The sequence below is a fragment of the Leopardus geoffroyi genome, chromosome A3 (assembly GCF_018350155.1).
Source record: "Leopardus geoffroyi isolate Oge1 chromosome A3, O.geoffroyi_Oge1_pat1.0, whole genome shotgun sequence".
Lineage (NCBI taxonomy): Eukaryota > Metazoa > Chordata > Mammalia > Carnivora > Felidae > Leopardus > Leopardus geoffroyi.
Window position 1 is genome coordinate 110,622,687 of NC_059336.1, and position 17,372 is coordinate 110,640,058.

At 42.7% G+C, this 17,372-nt stretch overlaps 1 protein-coding gene across 3 annotated transcripts in view; it reads right to left on the reverse strand.

The window, feature by feature from the left end:
* Positions 1-17,372, reverse strand: part of VIT (vitrin) — a 106,275-nt gene that overhangs the window by 78,385 nt on the left and 10,518 nt on the right. For 2 of the 3 annotated variants that reach the window (XM_045447157.1, XM_045447156.1), the window contains exons 1-2: positions 8,188-8,292; positions 4,691-4,760 (exon numbers count right to left, since the gene is read on the reverse strand). In XM_045447157.1, the coding sequence (XP_045303113.1) occupies positions 4,691-4,760; positions 8,188-8,277 (160 nt within the window). In that variant the 5' untranslated portion in view covers positions 8,278-8,292. Of the gene's footprint in view, positions 1-4,690; positions 4,761-8,187; positions 8,293-17,372 lie in introns of those variants that run through there. The other variant, XM_045447158.1, reaches the window with a different exon arrangement.

The following is a 17,372-nucleotide window of genomic DNA, read 5'->3' on the forward strand; positions in this document are numbered from 1 at the left end:
AGTCTTGTGTTGCCTTTCTTAGGAAGTCAGGCAGAGCGCAGGGATGGATGACTAATAAGGGATGGATGGCCAATACTCACTTCCGAGGACAAAGTGGACCACAGGTCTGAAAGCCAATCCCTTCTGTAGGAGTAGCTAGTCACCAGGCTATGGAGGCCATTAGTGTCTAGAAGGCCTGAGGATGTTAAATCTAGAGGCCAAAGTTCCAAGGCAATCATGGTTTATGAAATTTGTTGCAATACTTCTCAATTGTTGAAAATTCAATATTCTAATTTTGAGTAACGTTGAATAAAGGGAATACGGTTCTCACCTTTTGATAGTAGTGCTTGAAGTTACCAAACCAACGAACTGTTGATATTACTTTTTCAAAGAAAAGATTTCCCCCCACTTCTCACTCTCTTCCTCTTTAGAGTAGCCATGAGTACAGTTGAGAGGGCTGAGGTGTGATTGTTTTAAAATTCAATTTAAATAAATTATCATCCAGATAGCTTATAGATAAATACAAATGAGTTGGCTTAAAACGATGTTCGGTCTCATTAATGACAAGAAATGCAAGGTAAAGCCAAACATGATAGTTTCTCTCATCATGTCAGTAAATATTGAAGACAAGATTATACTTAATCTTGGCATGGGTTTGAGATGATGGCATTTAGGTACACTGCTGGTGAAGTCTAAGCAGGTACAGTCATTCTGGAAAGCCATTTGGCAATATATGTCAGTAGCCTTAAAAATATTTCTATTCTTTGTCCTAGAAAATATGCCCCTAGGAATATATCCCAAGTTATAATTAGAGATAAAGATAAAAAGTGAGGTAAACAAATGTCCATTACAGCATTATATATAATGGCAATCTGGAAATAATGAAATGTTGGAAATATCCCAACATTGGGGGTATCCTGAGCATTTATTACAAATGATGTGTTAAAGAATATTAAACGGCAAGTGCTCAGTTCTAAACTTAAGAATGATTCTGACAAAGTTAGAATATATGCAGAGAGAAATAACATAGCAAAATGTTAATGATGGAATTATCATTTCTATTTTCTATATTTTCCCCATTTTATAGTGTATTCCATATATGTATTCCATATTTTATATAGAATATGTTTCTTTTACAATTAGAAAAAGACAAAATGTTTTATAATTGGGTCATGTTGAAATCATATAGGCTTATGATAATGCAAAGTCCATTCCAAAATCATTGGTATGATTAATAGGCACTTGTGTCCCAGTTCTCCCTATCAATAATGAATTATAATCAGAATTCACTTACTTTCAAGAAAAGACGTGAAGGGCCAGAACATCTAATCAATGACCAAATCAGGAAGTACTTACCGAAAACTTATTATGTGCCCGGAACTTTTATGGCAGTGCCTCGTTTTAGCCCATAAACTTTTTGATAGATCCCTTCAGGACCCCTGAAGACACTAACTCAGGTGGTGTTGACAAAAACTCTCTCCTTGACCAAACTTTAATTCAACTCCTCCAGACCCTCTTCCCAGCTGGCCTTTGACCGTGGGCTTCATTGTCTCTCCTTGTTGATTCTGCATCACTCGGTTTTAGCAAGAATCCTGTTTAGAGAGAATCCTCCGCCCTTGATACCTGATCGTCCTGGTCTGCCTTTAGCAAGAACCCCCCACCCTTGATGTCTTCACTCAGTAATTTCCATCCACTGACCCATGCGACTTGCTGCTTGGATAGAAAGCTCCATGTTCCTTGTTGTATTTGGATTTGAGCCCAGTTCTACAGTGCGATCTCCTCTACTGCAATAGTTCCTGATTACAATCTGTTTTTACCTCTTTAAACACTGTCCAGCTCTGGTTCTCTTTAAGTGTCCACAGTGCCTTCCTGAAAACTGATTTACGAGGCAGGTCATTTTAAAGCAGTTCAAATTTCCCCCGTGCTTTAATTTGGGATTATGTTCTCAATGAAACATCTGGCATTAAATAAATCAGAGCTTCATAGCAAAGACAGGACAACTTACTCTCTACAATCATATAAATCATACAGTTATGCTTCAGATCACGAATATTAAAGCTGGGAGGAGCTTTGCAGGTTATCCTTTTATTTTATAAAAAAGAAACAAAGTTCAAGGTTAACACCTTGGCTAAAGCGGCAGTTATTTGGGGGCAGAAGTTGGAACCAGAACGCAAGTTTGCTGGCTACTGTCTTAGCCCATGTATACCACTTGCTCCCCATAGGTGCAGTTGTAGAATTTGACACCGTCTTCAGGTAGGTAGAGTCAGAATTGAGTTAAATTACAGGACATTCAGCTGGTGTTGGGGAATCACTTCGTGTGGTTAAAAAACCCACACATCAGAATTGGGTACAGAGTTGGACCCTGATACCTTAGAAATCCAGCATCCCTAAGGAGGACAATTTATTTCACGATTATTCTTGAGTGCCGGTGGGATGTGTCAAGCACTGGCAATGCACCAGCTCTTGCCTTCAATGAGTTCACAGCTTTGGGGGACCTGGGCTAGTGGCAAGGCAAAATGCCATGCAGCTATGATGGAAATCAATACAGGGTGCAATGGGACACTTAGAAAGATGGCCTGATCAAATGAGGGGCTGAGGGAAGGTTTTTGAGGACCAGTAGGGCTTGGGGAGGTATGGAGGCAAGAGGAAGAACATTCCAGGAAGGGGAACAGCATGGTCAAAGGCCTGGAGGGGAGAAATGATGTGAGTCTCAGGGGAATGAGAAAGTCAGTACTTTTCAGGTCCCTGGAAGCCAGAGTGGACTCCGTGGGGAGTAAGGAGCACAGAAGACAGCAAGGGCCATATCAGGAAGGCCTCCCCAACAAGCAAGGCACTTTAATTGATATGGACCCCATCTCAAAGACAAAAGGGAAATACTGAGGAGTTTAACTCAAGAGTGGTGATCAGACATGGGCTTTAGAGAGATTGGGGTATGGTAGAGAAGGAGTTAGAGGGGTCAGGATTTGGGGCAGGGAGGCTGTCATGGGTACCAAGGAGCATGACAGGGAAATGGTCCTGGGATGGAGACCAGCAGATGAACAAGAGAGATGCCAGGGAGGCAGACGTGTGAGGACACAGAGAGGGGATTTTGTGACAGGAGTCTCCTTTGTCTACTTTGATTTCTCACTTTCTGAATGAGTAGCCCTGAGGGGAGAGAGTTTTGCAGAAAGGCAGGCTGAGTCAGGCTGGGACCAGGAAGGACAGTCAAGTCTTCCTTCTTGGTTCTGTGATGCAGGGGACGTGCTGAGTATGAAATGGCCTCAGGGTTTGCTTGTTTTGTTTGTTTTACAGTCACTAAAGCCTTCTTATTTCTGACTCTCTACCTGCCCTAAATAAGAAACCTGCTAACAGGCGAGTGATTGTGGGAGGGGGCAGCCTCTCAAAGGACAAGGTCCAAGTGAAGGAGCCTGAGTTTCCCAGGTGAATATCCTTCAGCAGGTTGGTGGGGGAGTCTGGACCAGAACCCATGTGAACCCTCCGACTCCCAGTCTAGTCTCCTTCCACCAGGTGAAAGCCCTCTTGCCTTCTCAGCTGTGTTACCTCTTTCTCTTCCATTTGCCAACTCTGCTGTGTAGACGCCCTCTGCACAGACCTTGAACATTCAGACTATGTTATGGGTTTAATTTTGTCCATCCTAGATTCATATGTTGAAGTCCCAGCCCCCAATACCGAATATGACCTCATTTTGAAATAGGCTGCTTGCAGATGTAATGATTTAAGTTCTGATGCGGTTCTACTGGACTAGGTTGGGCCTCTAATCCAATATGTTGGATTATAAGTGTTATAAGAAGGGGGAAATTTGGGCGCACACACAGATGCACACATAGAGGGGTGTGACGTTAAGAAGTGCCAAAGATGGCCCGCAAACAACCAGAAGCTGAGAGAGAGGCATGGAACAGACTCTCCACCACAGCTCTCTGAAGAAACCAAGCCTGCTGACACTCTGAGTTTGGACTTCTAGCTTTCAGGACAGTGAGCGAATAAAATCTTGCCATTTGAAGCACCCCCTACCCCCACCCCCGGTTTGTGGCATTGTGTTGTGGCAGCCCTGGTGAACAGATAGACTGCCTGAAAGGGCTTTGCACACTTCCCTGGCATTAGTATCACAGCCATCCGTGGGGTCACTCTATCCAACATGGTTGGGGTGCAGTGGGGTTGAAATTACTAGAAGATTACCCTTGGGCTTAAAGCTAAACCCGTCAACCCTCTTCTCTCTTCTGGGCGAGCTGCTGCTCCTCCAGAGCCTACCCAAAATTGTGTTCCCTGCTGATAATGGGTAAGGGTTTCATCTCTAAAAGTATGGGTCACCGGTGGTTACAAGTAAGGTCATGTCAGTGATAATAATTATTTTTTTTTTTTTTTGAGGAATAAGAAACAAGAATGTTCCCAAATTCAGAATCTGTAAATGTGCTCTATCTGCAATGTTGGCTAGTTGCTGAAGAATGCACAGATATGTGCATATAAATGTGTGTAATATGTACAAACATGTAATACATACATTTGCCTTATACAAAAATATATACACACTTAATCCTGAATTCGATCCACAGTTAACATTCTCACTGAAACGTCCCTCCAAACTATGTATCATAAAAAGATACACTGTGCTGTTCACATGCACTGTCTTGGTTTAAACCTTTTCTTGGCAAGATTCTTTGGACTTTAGGAAAATGTTAAAAGTGTATCCAGATACACATATAAAAGTACTTACCAAGGAACATTTCAATAACAGATGCCTTCATAGTGAGGACAACAATCCCCATAAAAATCAAAATGGCACCCTGGAGAGGAAGAAACAATAACACCGTCACATTTCAGCCAAGAGTTCTGAAATTGGACGCATGGAGTGGGGGGCGGGGCGGGGAGGGCTGCCTCGTTTTGCATCGCTCCCTGGAGTCTCAGGATTCTAAGTGGCAGCTTGCTCTAAGGAGCCCACAGAGATGGCAGTGGCCAGCCTCACTGGTACCCAGAACCCATGCTGGCCACTAGTCCCTATTCTTCACAGGTTTGGTCTTTACTTAGAACCGAAGACAAAGTAACTCCATAATTTCGGGAAGATGCTCAACCAGCCTTTAAATTAGGACAAAAGCTACACTTATGATATTCAGAGAACATTTTTGGATTACAAGTAAACAATGCATTCCTCATTCAATAAATATTGATTAAATTCCCATTATATGGCTAGGTATTATTAGGGAGGAAGTGATGGAAATGGAACTAATAAAGGTTTCTTAAAAGACTTATATATTTTTTTTTTTATTTTTTTTATTTTTTTATTTTTTTTAATTTTTTTTTTTTCAACGTTTATTTATTTTTGGGACAGAGAGAGACAGAGCATGAACGGGGGAGGGGCAGAGAGAGAGGGAGACACAGAATCAGAAACAGGCTCCAGGCTCTGAGCCATCAGCCCAGAGCCTGACGCGGGGCTCGAACTCACGGACCGCGAGATCGTGACCTGGCTGAAGTCGGACGCTTTAACTGACTGCGCCACCCAGGCGCCCCAAAAGACTTATATTTTAAAAGAAGTGGGAAGACATGTGTAGATACAAATAACCATAACATTAGTAAGTGTGCCAGGCTCCATAAGGGAATAGAAGAGGCGTGTGTAGACCAGTGGTTCTCAAACTTTGCTGCATATTAGTATCGTCTGCGAGTTTTAAAAGGCCCTGATGTCCGGGCTGCACCTCAGACTAATTGAATCAAGATCTCTTAAGGTGGGATCTAGCATTGTGTTTTTAAGAACTCCCCCAGGTAATTTCAATGTGCTGACAAATTTGAGGACCCGTGGTTTAGAGCAAGACTTGCTAAATCTTACATGCATAGGAATTACCTGAGATTTTGTTAAAACGCAGATTCTAATCCAGTAGGTCTGGGATACTGTCAGAGATTCCCCAGGAGGCCAGGGAATTTTAGAGAAAGGAGAGATAATGACAGCCATGGGGATAAGCGAAAGCCTCCTAGAGGTGGTAGCATTTGATCAACTTTGAAAGACAAACAGTTTGGACATGCAGAAATAGGGAGAAGTGACCCCAAGGTCTCTTGGGGGAGGAACAGCACTGACAGGAGCTCAGAGGTTAGCATAGTGGATATGAAGATGCTATCGATCTGTATGGGGTTTCCTCCTGCTCTTGAGGCTATGAGGAAACTCTAAAAGGTTTGTTCATACTACCATTACTCATTACATGGAGCACATACTCTGTTGCCTCAAATCTTCACGATAAGCCAGTGTGGCAGATTTTATGATGCCTTCAGGAAAGTAAGGCTTAGAAAGGTTAAATGTCACATCCCTGGTGACCAGGGTGGTCAGTAGGACCGGAATGGAGGTGGAGTAGGTAGGAAGGATCTGCCCTGGGCACAGGCAGTGAGGAAGAACATTGAAAGAATTTAAAGGCTTAAGGTTGCTCTGCTTTTTATTACCTTTATAAGCTAGCAATTCTAAGCAATGTCAGTGATAAAGCACCCCTGTCTTCTGGGGTGCATGGCTCTCTGCCCAGTGCCATTGCTGTGTGGCCTAAATCTGGCATTCATACCCTGCACTCTGCTATCCCCAGTGGTGTTATTCTCTGGGGCAGGGAGACAGGGAAAGCCCCTGACTTGTAGCGCTTGTTGATTTCTGTGTAAAAATTCCATGGCTGATGACGAAGCCACCAAAGTAGAGAATTGGAAACACCATCTAGTACTAGCTAGGTCCAGTGCAAGCTTATACCCAATATTTAGATTCAGTACTATGCAGATTTTATTAACAAAAAGCAATTATCAAATTATGATTGAGGTAGTAATACAAGTACCTGATGCAATTAACTTAAATAAAACTCTTTAGTATATGAAAGATTTTATTACAGACAATTAAATTAGGCAGCAAGAGTAACCTCAAACAGAACGGATTATTTTGCTAATTTCCAGCAACAATTGCAATGTGTTAAATTTCCCAATAAAAGTTGTTGACTACTGTTTACATAATAGGCAAATAACGGCTCTTAGCTTCAAAATAGAAATAAAATCATACATACAGTCAGTTTGGCAATTTGATGCTTAAATAGCTGGGTTATGTTTTGGAAATAGAGTGATAGCAATTAAAAAATTTTTTTCGTCTTTTAATATTTTGAAGCTCCGGAGCCACTTAACATGTTTTCAGGACGAAACCGTTAACTTTTTATGGAATAAATGCAGTATATCAAGCTACCCTACTGTACCGACCTAACCCAGCCCCACCAGTTGGCTGTTACTGTTCAGCTTTGCAGATTTTATCAGGTCACCCTTGATTTCTGATTCGCTTTCTCCACATCTTACCTATCAGCCAAGGCTGTTGGCTCTATATTCATAATGTATCCAGAATCTGACCATGTCTTATCATCTTTACTACTGCCATCTGCTCCAGGCCATGCCTCCTGTCACCTGGTTATCGCAATCAGCCTCCTTACTGGGCTAGTTCCTTCTTCCTCTGACTCCACAATCCTCACAGCGATCAGAACTCTGAAGTGGCTCCCCATGTTACTCCGAATCAAAGCCCAAGTCTTGACAAGTGGCTTACAACCCTATGTGATTTTGCACCATTGGCCCCCCTGACCTCATTTCTCCCCATTTTCTCCCTTACTTGTTAAGCTCTGAGTACAATGGCCTCCTGGCTGTTTCTAGCACACACTTCTCATCTCATGGTCTGTTTCCTCTACCTGGATGCCCCTCCCCCAAGATCAGAACATGATTTACTGCCTCATTTCTTTCAAGTCTTTGCTTAAATGTTACCTTCTCTTGAGACATCCCCTTACCACCCAACATAACCTCTGCCACCCACCACCAACTGGTACACCCTATCCTTTTCCCACTATTTTTTTTTTCATGTTACTATTGCCACTGACATACTTTATTTATTTTACTTGTTTACTATTTGTGTTCTCCACTAGAATGCAAGCTCCATGAGGGCAAGGATTTTTTACTCGATATTTTTTTTATGTGCCCAATAAATACATGTTGGATTAATGAGTGAGTAGCTGGGGCTTTCTCCTTTCCCTGGGAAATAAAAAAAAGAAAACCGACAATCTTGTGAATACACTAAAAACTAGTGAATTGTACACTTTCAAGGGTTATCTTATGGCATGTGATTTATATCTCAATAAGCATTATTGATCGTCAACAAACTGAAGATGGATTGCAGAGAGAAATGCTCTCAGATCTGTGTCTTACAACTTGAGGAGACATGATGGACCTGACCTTTACGTGCTGGGACGGGTGGATAAAAACAAACAGGATTCCAGGAAACACTCTAATCCTGTAGGAGTTATCACCCAAATGCTGACTCATTCATCATGGACTAGAATCACTCTGGTCTCTTGGAATCAATGTTTTGAGGCCTCTTTCTTACCACTTCAATTTCTCTCCTTGTTTGGCCCATTCACTCATATACTGAAAGTATAAATGTGCCTTTTTGAAATGTGTGTTGAAAAATCTCTAACCCTCTCTTAGCCATTCCAGAGGCCAGAAATGAGGATGGCTGCCACCGCTGTTAAGCAGTACTTGTAGACTGTCCAGTGCCACGAAACTGTGTGGTGCACAGTAACGTTGGAGCCCTGAATCCTCATGTGCTCACCAGGGTTTGAACAAAACCCAGACAACTGGAGTTTCCAAAAGAACATGTTACTGATTCATGAATTTATGGATTGCGCCATGAGATGGAATATGGAGTCCTAAACGTGAAGTTCTGGTGAGGCAAATGAAGCCTGATTGTGAAATAAAAATACACACTAACGTAAGTGGAGTAGCCAGCCAACTTAATTAGACCTCTCGTTGCCTGGATTTAGAAAAGAGCGAGTTGGTAATAAATAATAACATCACCTTATATTTATACAGTTCTCCAGGGTTTTTTCCTCCAATTTAAAAATTGTGCTAAAATGCACAAATGTAAAATTTACTATCTTAACCGTTTTGTAAGAGGTTAATGTTGACACATTCATAACGTACAATCATCACCGCCATCGATTTCCAGAACTCTTTTTGTCTTGTAAAACTGAAATTCTACGCCCATTAAAGAAAAACTCCCCATCTCCCCCTACTCCCAAGTCCCTGGCAACCAGCATTCTGCCTCAAGGATTTTGACTAAGTACTTCATTTAAGTGAATCATACGGTATTTGTCTTTTTGTGACCGGCCCATTTCAAATAGTATGATGTTTTCAGGGTTCATCCACGTTGTAGCCTGTCTCAGAATTTCTTTCTTTTTGGTGCTGGGTGATACTGCATTGTATGTATAAACCACATTTTACTTATCCTTTCACCTGTTCATGAACTCTTGGGTTGCTTCTACACTTTGGTTATCGTGAAAAATGCTGCCGTGATCGTGGATGTACAAGTATCTCTTAGAGACCCTGCTTTCAGTTCTTTTGTTTATACCTCAAAGGGAAATCACTGGATCATATGGTAGTTTTATGTTCTTGTGTTTTGAGGAACCACCATACTGTTTTTGGAATGGCTGCACCATTTTACGTGGCCATTAACAGCGCTCAAGGGGTCTAGCATCTGCATGTTGTCACCAACCTTGTTATTTTCAGTTTCTTTCGATGGTACTCATTCTAATGGGTGTGAAGTGGCATCTCGTCGCAGCTTTGATTTGCGTTTCCCTAACGGTTAGGGATGTTGACCAACTGTTTGTGTGCTTGTTGGCCACTTGGAGATCTTCTGTGAAGAAATGTCTATTCAAGTCCTTTGCCTGGTTTTTTAGCAGGTGGTTTTCTTGTTGAATTCTTGGAGTCATGTATACTTTCTGGATATTAATCTCTTATCAGCTATGATTTGCAAATATTTTATCCCATTTTTTTTGTACTTTGTTGACAGTGCCTTTGATGCACAAGATTTTTAAATATTCATGAAGACTAATTTGTCTATTTTTCTTCTGTTGTCTGTGCCTTTAGGTGTCATATCCAAGAAATCATTGCCAAATCCAATGTCATGCAGCTTTTGTCGTATGTTTTCCCCTAAGAGTTTTATAGTTTTAGGTCTCACATTTAGATCTTGGGTCCATTCGAGTTAAATTTTGTTTATGGTGTTAGGTGAGGGTAAAGCTTTGTTCTTTTGCATGTGGATATGCTCTTCTCCCAGCACCATTTGTTTAAGAGTCTGTCTTTTCCCTACTGAATGGTCTTGGCACCGTGGTCAAAAATGATTTGACCATATATGTAAGGGTTCATTTCTGGGCACTCTATTCTGTTCCATGTATGTTTCTGTCGATGTATGTTTCTCTGCCAATTCCACACTATTTTGATTACTATAGTTTTGTAGTAATTTGTTTTTTTACTTTTAGATCAGGAACTGTGTGTCCTCCAGCTCTCCTCTTCTTTTTCAAGACTGTTTTGGCTATTTGGTGTCCCTTGAGATTTCACATAAATTTTTGGATGCGTTTTTCAATTTCTGCAAAGAACGTCATTGGAATTTTGATAGGTATTGTATTGAATCTATAGATTGCTTTAGGTAGTATTGAGATCTTTTTAAAAATAGACTTTATTTTACTTATTTTTGAGAGAGAGAGAGTGAGCATGCGAATGCATGCAAGTGGGGGAGGGGCAAAGAGAGGGAAAGAGAGAATCTTAAGCAGGCTCCACCATGAGATCGTGACCTGAGCCGAAATCAAGTGTCTGACTTTTAACTGACTGAGCCACCCAGGTGCCCTGGTATTGACATCGTAAAAGTATTAAGTCTTCCAGAGGCACCTGGGTGGCTCAGTCGGTTGAGCATCTGACTCTTGATTTCGGCTCAGGTAATGACCCAGGGTCATGGGATCCAGCTCTGTATCAGCCTCTGTGCTAAGTGTGCAGTCTCCTTGGGATTCTCTCTCTTTCTCTGTCCCTCTCTCTACCCCCCCCTTATATATATATGTATATATATATATGTGTGTGTGTATATATATATTATATATAATATATATATAATAAAATGAAAAACAATACTAAGTCTTCCAGTTTATCAATATGGAATACATTTCTACTTATTTATGCCTCCTTCAGTTTCTTTCAGCAATATTCTGTAGTTTTCATTGTATAAGTCTTTAGCCTCCTTGATTAAATTAATTCCTAAGTATTTTATTCTTTTTGATGCTATTGTAAATGGAATTATTTTCTTAATTTCTTCTTTAGACTGTACATTGTTCATGTATAAAGATGCAAGTGATTTTTGCCTGTTGACTTTGTATCCTATTTGGCTGAATTCATTTATTCATTCTAACAATTTGGTTGTGTAATCTTTAGGATTTTCTACGTATAAGAGCATACCATCTGCAAACAGATAATTTTACTTCTTCCTTCCATTTTAGATGAATTTTATTTACCTCCCTTGCCTAATTCCTCTGGCTATAACTTCCAGTGCTATGCTGAATAGAAGTGGTAAAAACAGATGGGCATCCTTGTCTTGTTCCTGACCCTAAGGAGAAACTTTCAGTCTTTCACCATTGAGCAGGAGGTTTGCTGTAGGATTTCATATATGGTTTTTATTATGTTCAGGTAGTTTCCTTCTATTCCTAGTTTGCTGAGTATTTTTTATCATGAAAGGGTGCTAAATTTTGCCAAATGATTTTTCTGCATCACTTGAGATGATGTTTGTTTTTTCCTCCCTTTATTCTATTAACATGGTATATTACATTAGTCGATTTTTGCATGTTCAACCATTTTTCCATTCCAGGAGTAAATCCCACTTAGTCATGTTGTATAATTACTTTTAATCTGCTTCTGAATTCAATTTCCTAATATTCTGTGGAAGAGTTTTGCATCCACATTTATACGGGATATTGTATTGTTAGGCGACACTGTAGTTTTCTTTTCCTGTGGTGCCTTTGTCTAATTTGGGCTCTGGGTAACGCTGGCCTTACAGGATGATTTAAGAAGCATTCCCTTATCTTTAGTTTTTGGGAAAAGTTTGAGAAGGTTTGATATTGGTTCTTCTTTAAATGTTTGGTGGAATTCACCAGAGAAGCCATCAGACCCAGGGCTTTTTGTTGTCAGGCGATTTTTGATTACTGATTAAATCTCTATACTAGTTACAGGTCTATTCAGATTTACTATTTCTTCATAGTCTTGGTAGGCTTTGCGTGTCTAGAATTTGTCCACATCAGCTAAGTTATCCAATTTGTTGGCATACAATTGTCCATAGAACGTTCCTATATATATTTTTTATTTCAATAACATTGATTACCTCAGAGAAAGAAAACCCGGTAAGTGGTGATGAGAGACAGAAGTGAGTGTGACAGTTTTGTTCTGTTGAAATCCTTACTCTGTGCCCCTATGTAAATAAGTCAGAAATTAGTGAAACAGGCTGTTTGGAAGATTGAGCATGGATAACATTGATATTTAACGAGAAGCTGCAGTCATCTCCCAACCCATTCCTTGCTCTCTGCTTTCTGCTCCGGGTCATCCTTCCCCCCAGCTGGGGAGGATCAGCTTCCTGAAGCATGGGTCCGAGTGTACATTCACCCTCTCAGAATCCTCCTTCACAGTCCACTCATCCTCTGTGGAATAAAAGCCTGGCTTCCTCAGTGAGGGATTTCAAGCCATCACACTGCAGTTCTTGTCTGTAACCCTCTCCTCGGACCCCAGCACACCTGGGAGTCAGAGGAGGGTTTTTCTCTACACGCGACACCTCAGCGTCTCGTCCCGTGAGCTTGCGATTCCTCTGTCTGGATTAGCTCCTCATCTGCCTTACACAAGCCTCTCCATCTCTCAAGGTTCAGCTCATGGGCCACCTCTTTCTTGTAAATCTTTGTGACCTCCTCAAGTCAAAATTCATCTTCATTCGTGCATCCATTTAATCATCCAAAAAAATTGTGTGCTCCATGCTAGGCGGAGAGGAGCGAGATGCAGGTCCCATCATCAAGTTGCCTAGGGTCTTCTAGAAGGAGACTGATGTGCCCTCACCATAACTAACACAGACTGAGCACCTACTAAGTGTCAACAATGGCTCATTTAATCTTTGCAACAACCCCATGAGGTGGGGGCTCCTTCCTGCCTTAATTGTAGAGGTCCTCTGCCCAAGGTCACAAGGCTTCGGAAGAAGAGCTGGAATTCACAGCAGGCATTCTGAGCCCAGAGCCCTGCATTTGCAAATCACTGTTTTGTAATAAGTATGCTTCCTTCATCTGTTCTGATGTAATTGCTCTGAGTTGGTATCAATATTGTTTTAAAGCTCCCCCGGTGACTCCCCTGTGCAGCCAGAAGTGAGAATCTCTGCTGTCAAGGATACGGTGATGGCAAAAAGTGTGGATGGTCACATAGGCCTGGGGCATGGGGATTGGAAGGGGCTTGAACTTGTTTAACTGGCAGGTCGGAACACAATGAGTGACGAGGGGAGGACAGGACACAGGGGACTGAGTAGCTTCAGGAACTGGGAGCTGCTCTGAGAGGCTGGGCGAGAGATCAGACTGTTAGGAAAGAAGGGGCCATGTTGGCCTTGAATGTCATGCCTAAAGAATGTGCAATTGATCCTTTAGGCAATAGGGAGACATGGAAGACTTAAAAATTATTTTTGCATTCATCATTTTTAATAAGCCCCCTAGAGGCTTACTGGAGCCCCTCACTTGCAGAAAATCTGCCCTAGTGGGCGTGTAAGATTTATGCAGTGCTGGTGCTTGTCTGATCTATGATGCTACAAGGGGGAGCACCTAACAGTACTCTTTGTCCACAAGGCAGAAAGAGCCAGTGTCCATCTGGAAACGCTTAATAGTTATGAGAGGCTTGTGCTGTATTTCCAAAATGCCAAAACTCCCCCGAGGGCAGGCATCTCTGAATGGGGAGAGGCTACATGTGCAGCCTTTTGCTTTCCCCATCTCTGCCTGATGTAGAGCCTCAGCTGTTTGTCAGTGGATGTGGGTCGATCTAGTGAGGTTGGAAGAAGGAAGACTGGTCCTAGGAGGGGTCTTTTCAATGTGGAGGTGGCCTCGATCTGCATATAAACCTTTACATAGATCCTATTCCTCTGGGCTGGGCCTGAAACACTGCATTTCCTGTTGCCATGACACCAGCAGTCACTATTACAATCCCCCAGGATTCTGTGAAGGAGAGGGAGAGGGAGGGAGGGAGGGAGGGAGAGAACACAGGAGCGAGCCAGAAAGCATGGTAGTTTTTCTCCCTTTCCTTATTTTCCTTCTCTTTCCAATTCCTTCTTCTATCTTAAAGAAATACCAACAGAAAAGTACAAGCCAAATAGGCAAGGGAGGCAGGGGAGAGTTTCCCTTTTCTCCATGTTGGCTGCTAAGAATATACCAGGCTACTTGAAGATGTGCTCTGAGGCAGGCTTTGCGGACAGGACGCTGATGGTTGCCTAAGCAGAGGGACCTCTTCTCCACTTCCTCTTTCCTAACACAACCCCAATTTGATAAAAAGAATAAATGCACACAGATGACTTAGAGGAAGCTGCTCTATCCCTGCTCCTGGGGTGGATCCTGATTCCAAGTCTAAGCCAAGGATTGTTATATATACTTTCTCCCCCTTGCTGGCGATTGCTTCAGAACCCCAGCCTTGAGCCTATCAACACGGGCCCCCCTCCAAGCGATAGAGCCTAGTTCAAGGACGGGCTGTGTCCTGAGTTGTGTCAGACACACAGAATGGAAAGACTTAAGTCTGTGTTTTTCAGGGAGAGAGGTTGCCTCCCTTGTTGGTCTGCTGGCAGCCATCTTGTGACCACGAGACAAGTCAGTGTGAGGAAAAAGTCAACACAAAAAAGGAGGAGGACAGCCAAGTGAATCATAGAGAAATGGAGCTGGAACTCTGTCTTGTGCCTGGAGGTGGGGCCCACCTCTGGACCACCTGACAAGTGAGATATTGTGTTTCCTTTTCAGTTCGGCTTGTAGCTGAGAAATGATTCCCGATTCTTTCCTAACTCAAAGTACCTGTCTTTGTAACTACAGAAGACTGTAACAATGACAGAGTCTGTAAGAAGCTTTCTCAACAAATCTCTCATCTGAATCACCTAAGAACCTCTTGATGTAGAATGGCCATTATTATCCCTATAATTCAGAGCAGTGAAGTGACTTGTCTAAGGCCAGGTCTCTATTTTAGTCCCATGCTCTTTTGACTGTATCAAACCTCTCACGTAACTGCTAACTGTAAATAAATCCCATGATTTATTATATATTATTATAAAATAAAAACTCCACTCATTTGTATAGTTCTTTGCACATTTAAATGCCTGGTTACATCTAGGGCTTTAATCTCAAAAGACCCCTGAAATGAATGTCTCAGATGTTACAGTCAGACACAGAAATAATACATGCTAAAATTAAGTGACGCAGCTCGTCTGGCAGGAAAAGATAACCTATGCCAATCAAGATCCCCCTTGGGATTTGGAGTTGGGACCCTGAATAAGATGTAGAGATGAAGGCCAAAGAGAGGAGAAGAGAAAGCCTATGGCCCCGAGAGAAGCAGGGGGAGAAGACACCTTGGTTTCTGGCCACTTTCCAGGTCCCATTTCCAGTGTGATGGAGGTCCAGCTGGACTGGGTCTCCTGCTCGTGACATAGATGTTTCTGGGCCCTTTTACTCCAGCCAGTTGGAGTCGGTTTCTATTTCTTGAAGCTTTGATTCGAACCTCCCCTTCTTTAGTTTGTTTATTTACTTTGAGAGAGGGAGAGAGAGAGGTGGGGAGGGGCACAGAGAGAGAGAGAGAGAGAGAGAGAGAGAGAGAGAGAGACCCTAGGCAGGCTCTACGCTGTCAGCACAGAGCCGGATGCGGGGCTCCATCTCCCAAACTGTGAAATCATGACCTGAGCCGAAATCTGGAGTTGGATGCTTAGCCAGCTGAGCCACCTAGGCGCCCCCAAACCCTTTTCATCTCATTTTAGTTATCTCTTTCCCTGACATGATTAGTAGTAAAAAATGAAAACACTTAAGATGAAAAGGGCCCTGGTGCCAGTCTTGTGGTAGCCTCAAGCAGGGGTTTGAGAGGCTATATCCCGGTCTGGAGGGAGGCTCTGGGAACAAGTGTGACAAAGAATCTCACAAGCTGTGGCAGCACCTGAGGAGGAAGAACACAGCCTGCACACCTGGGGTGCTCTGGGAGTGGGTGACCTTGAGCTGATGCTGTGAGAATGTCACCGTGGAGTTTCTGATATGTTTAAGACCATGGTTCATGGGGCAACTGGGTAGCTCAGTCAGTTAAGCGTTGGCTCAGGTCATGATCTCAAGGCTCATGAGCTCGAGCCCCACGTCGGGCTCTGTGCTGACAGCTTGGAGCCTGGAGCCTGCTTCGGATCTGTGTCTCCCCCTCTCTCTCTCTCTATCCCTCCCCTGGTCATGTTCTGTCTCTCTCTCTCCTTCAAAAATAAATAAATATTAAAAAAAAAAAAAAGACCATGGTTCACAACCAAGAGGATTTTGCCCCCTCCCCAAAAAGGTATGGTAGTGTTTGAAGACATTTTTGGTTGTCACAGCTTGGGGTGGGGCCTCTGCTTCTAGTGGGTAGAAGGGTGGGGGCGAGGGATGCTGCTGAATGCCCTATAGCACATGGGACAGCCTCACAACTGTGAATTATCCAGCCTGACATACCAGTAGTGCCAGGGTAGAGTAACTGTGATTTCTGAGATTTTTTTTCCCCCAGTGTGTTTATAAGAGGGTTATGTTTACTGATGTTCCAGTCTAGGAATTTTCCATAAATATTATAGGTAAATATTTTTTATAACCAAGGTGTAGACAACTTAGGCTCACTTTTCCCAGGACCGCTTTTGATCACCACGTACAGTCAGGTCAAATCCCGAAGCAGAGGGATTTACTGGTGGGCAGTGGGGGACTAGAGAGGTCATTCCTGTGTTCGATGATGGAGATAGGCCTCTGCCATTAGGCTCATTGATCCATGTGGCATGTTTCTGTGTGTCAGAAAAGCAAAAAGGGAAAGCCTTTTTTGGTGTGCGTGTTTCGGACCATCATTTTGTACCTCGTTAAGAACCTGACATATGGTAATGCTTACCACATCCACAAAGGCTTCGACCAATAGTGATTTCTAGTAAGGTTGCAAACAGTAATTACGTTTCTAAAGTGGTAGTTTAGATCTTCTATTGCCAGTAGGAAAAAAATACTAGTTTGCAGGCATGCCCCCAAATGAGCTCTAAAGAACTCCTTCCAAGAGTTATTTATCTTCCGTAATGGAAGGGCAGTAAATCTGGGGGAAGGGCTGAGGACCTCAGTAAAAGGCGAGGTGGACCATGACCGCTCCTTTCAGTTACTCTGGCAACTGTGTGCGGTTAAAAGATTCTCATGGAGCTTTGGAAGATGAGCTTCTCTCATCAGAAGCTTCTTTACTTAATGTGTTTGACACTGTGGATTAGCGCTGCCTCCTCCCAGTGGGTTTTCTCCTTTGGGCTCTGAGGTTTGTGGTTGCCAAGGGCTGTCCACTGTGAATGTGGAGCTGTGTGCTTGGATCCGTCCAGCTGT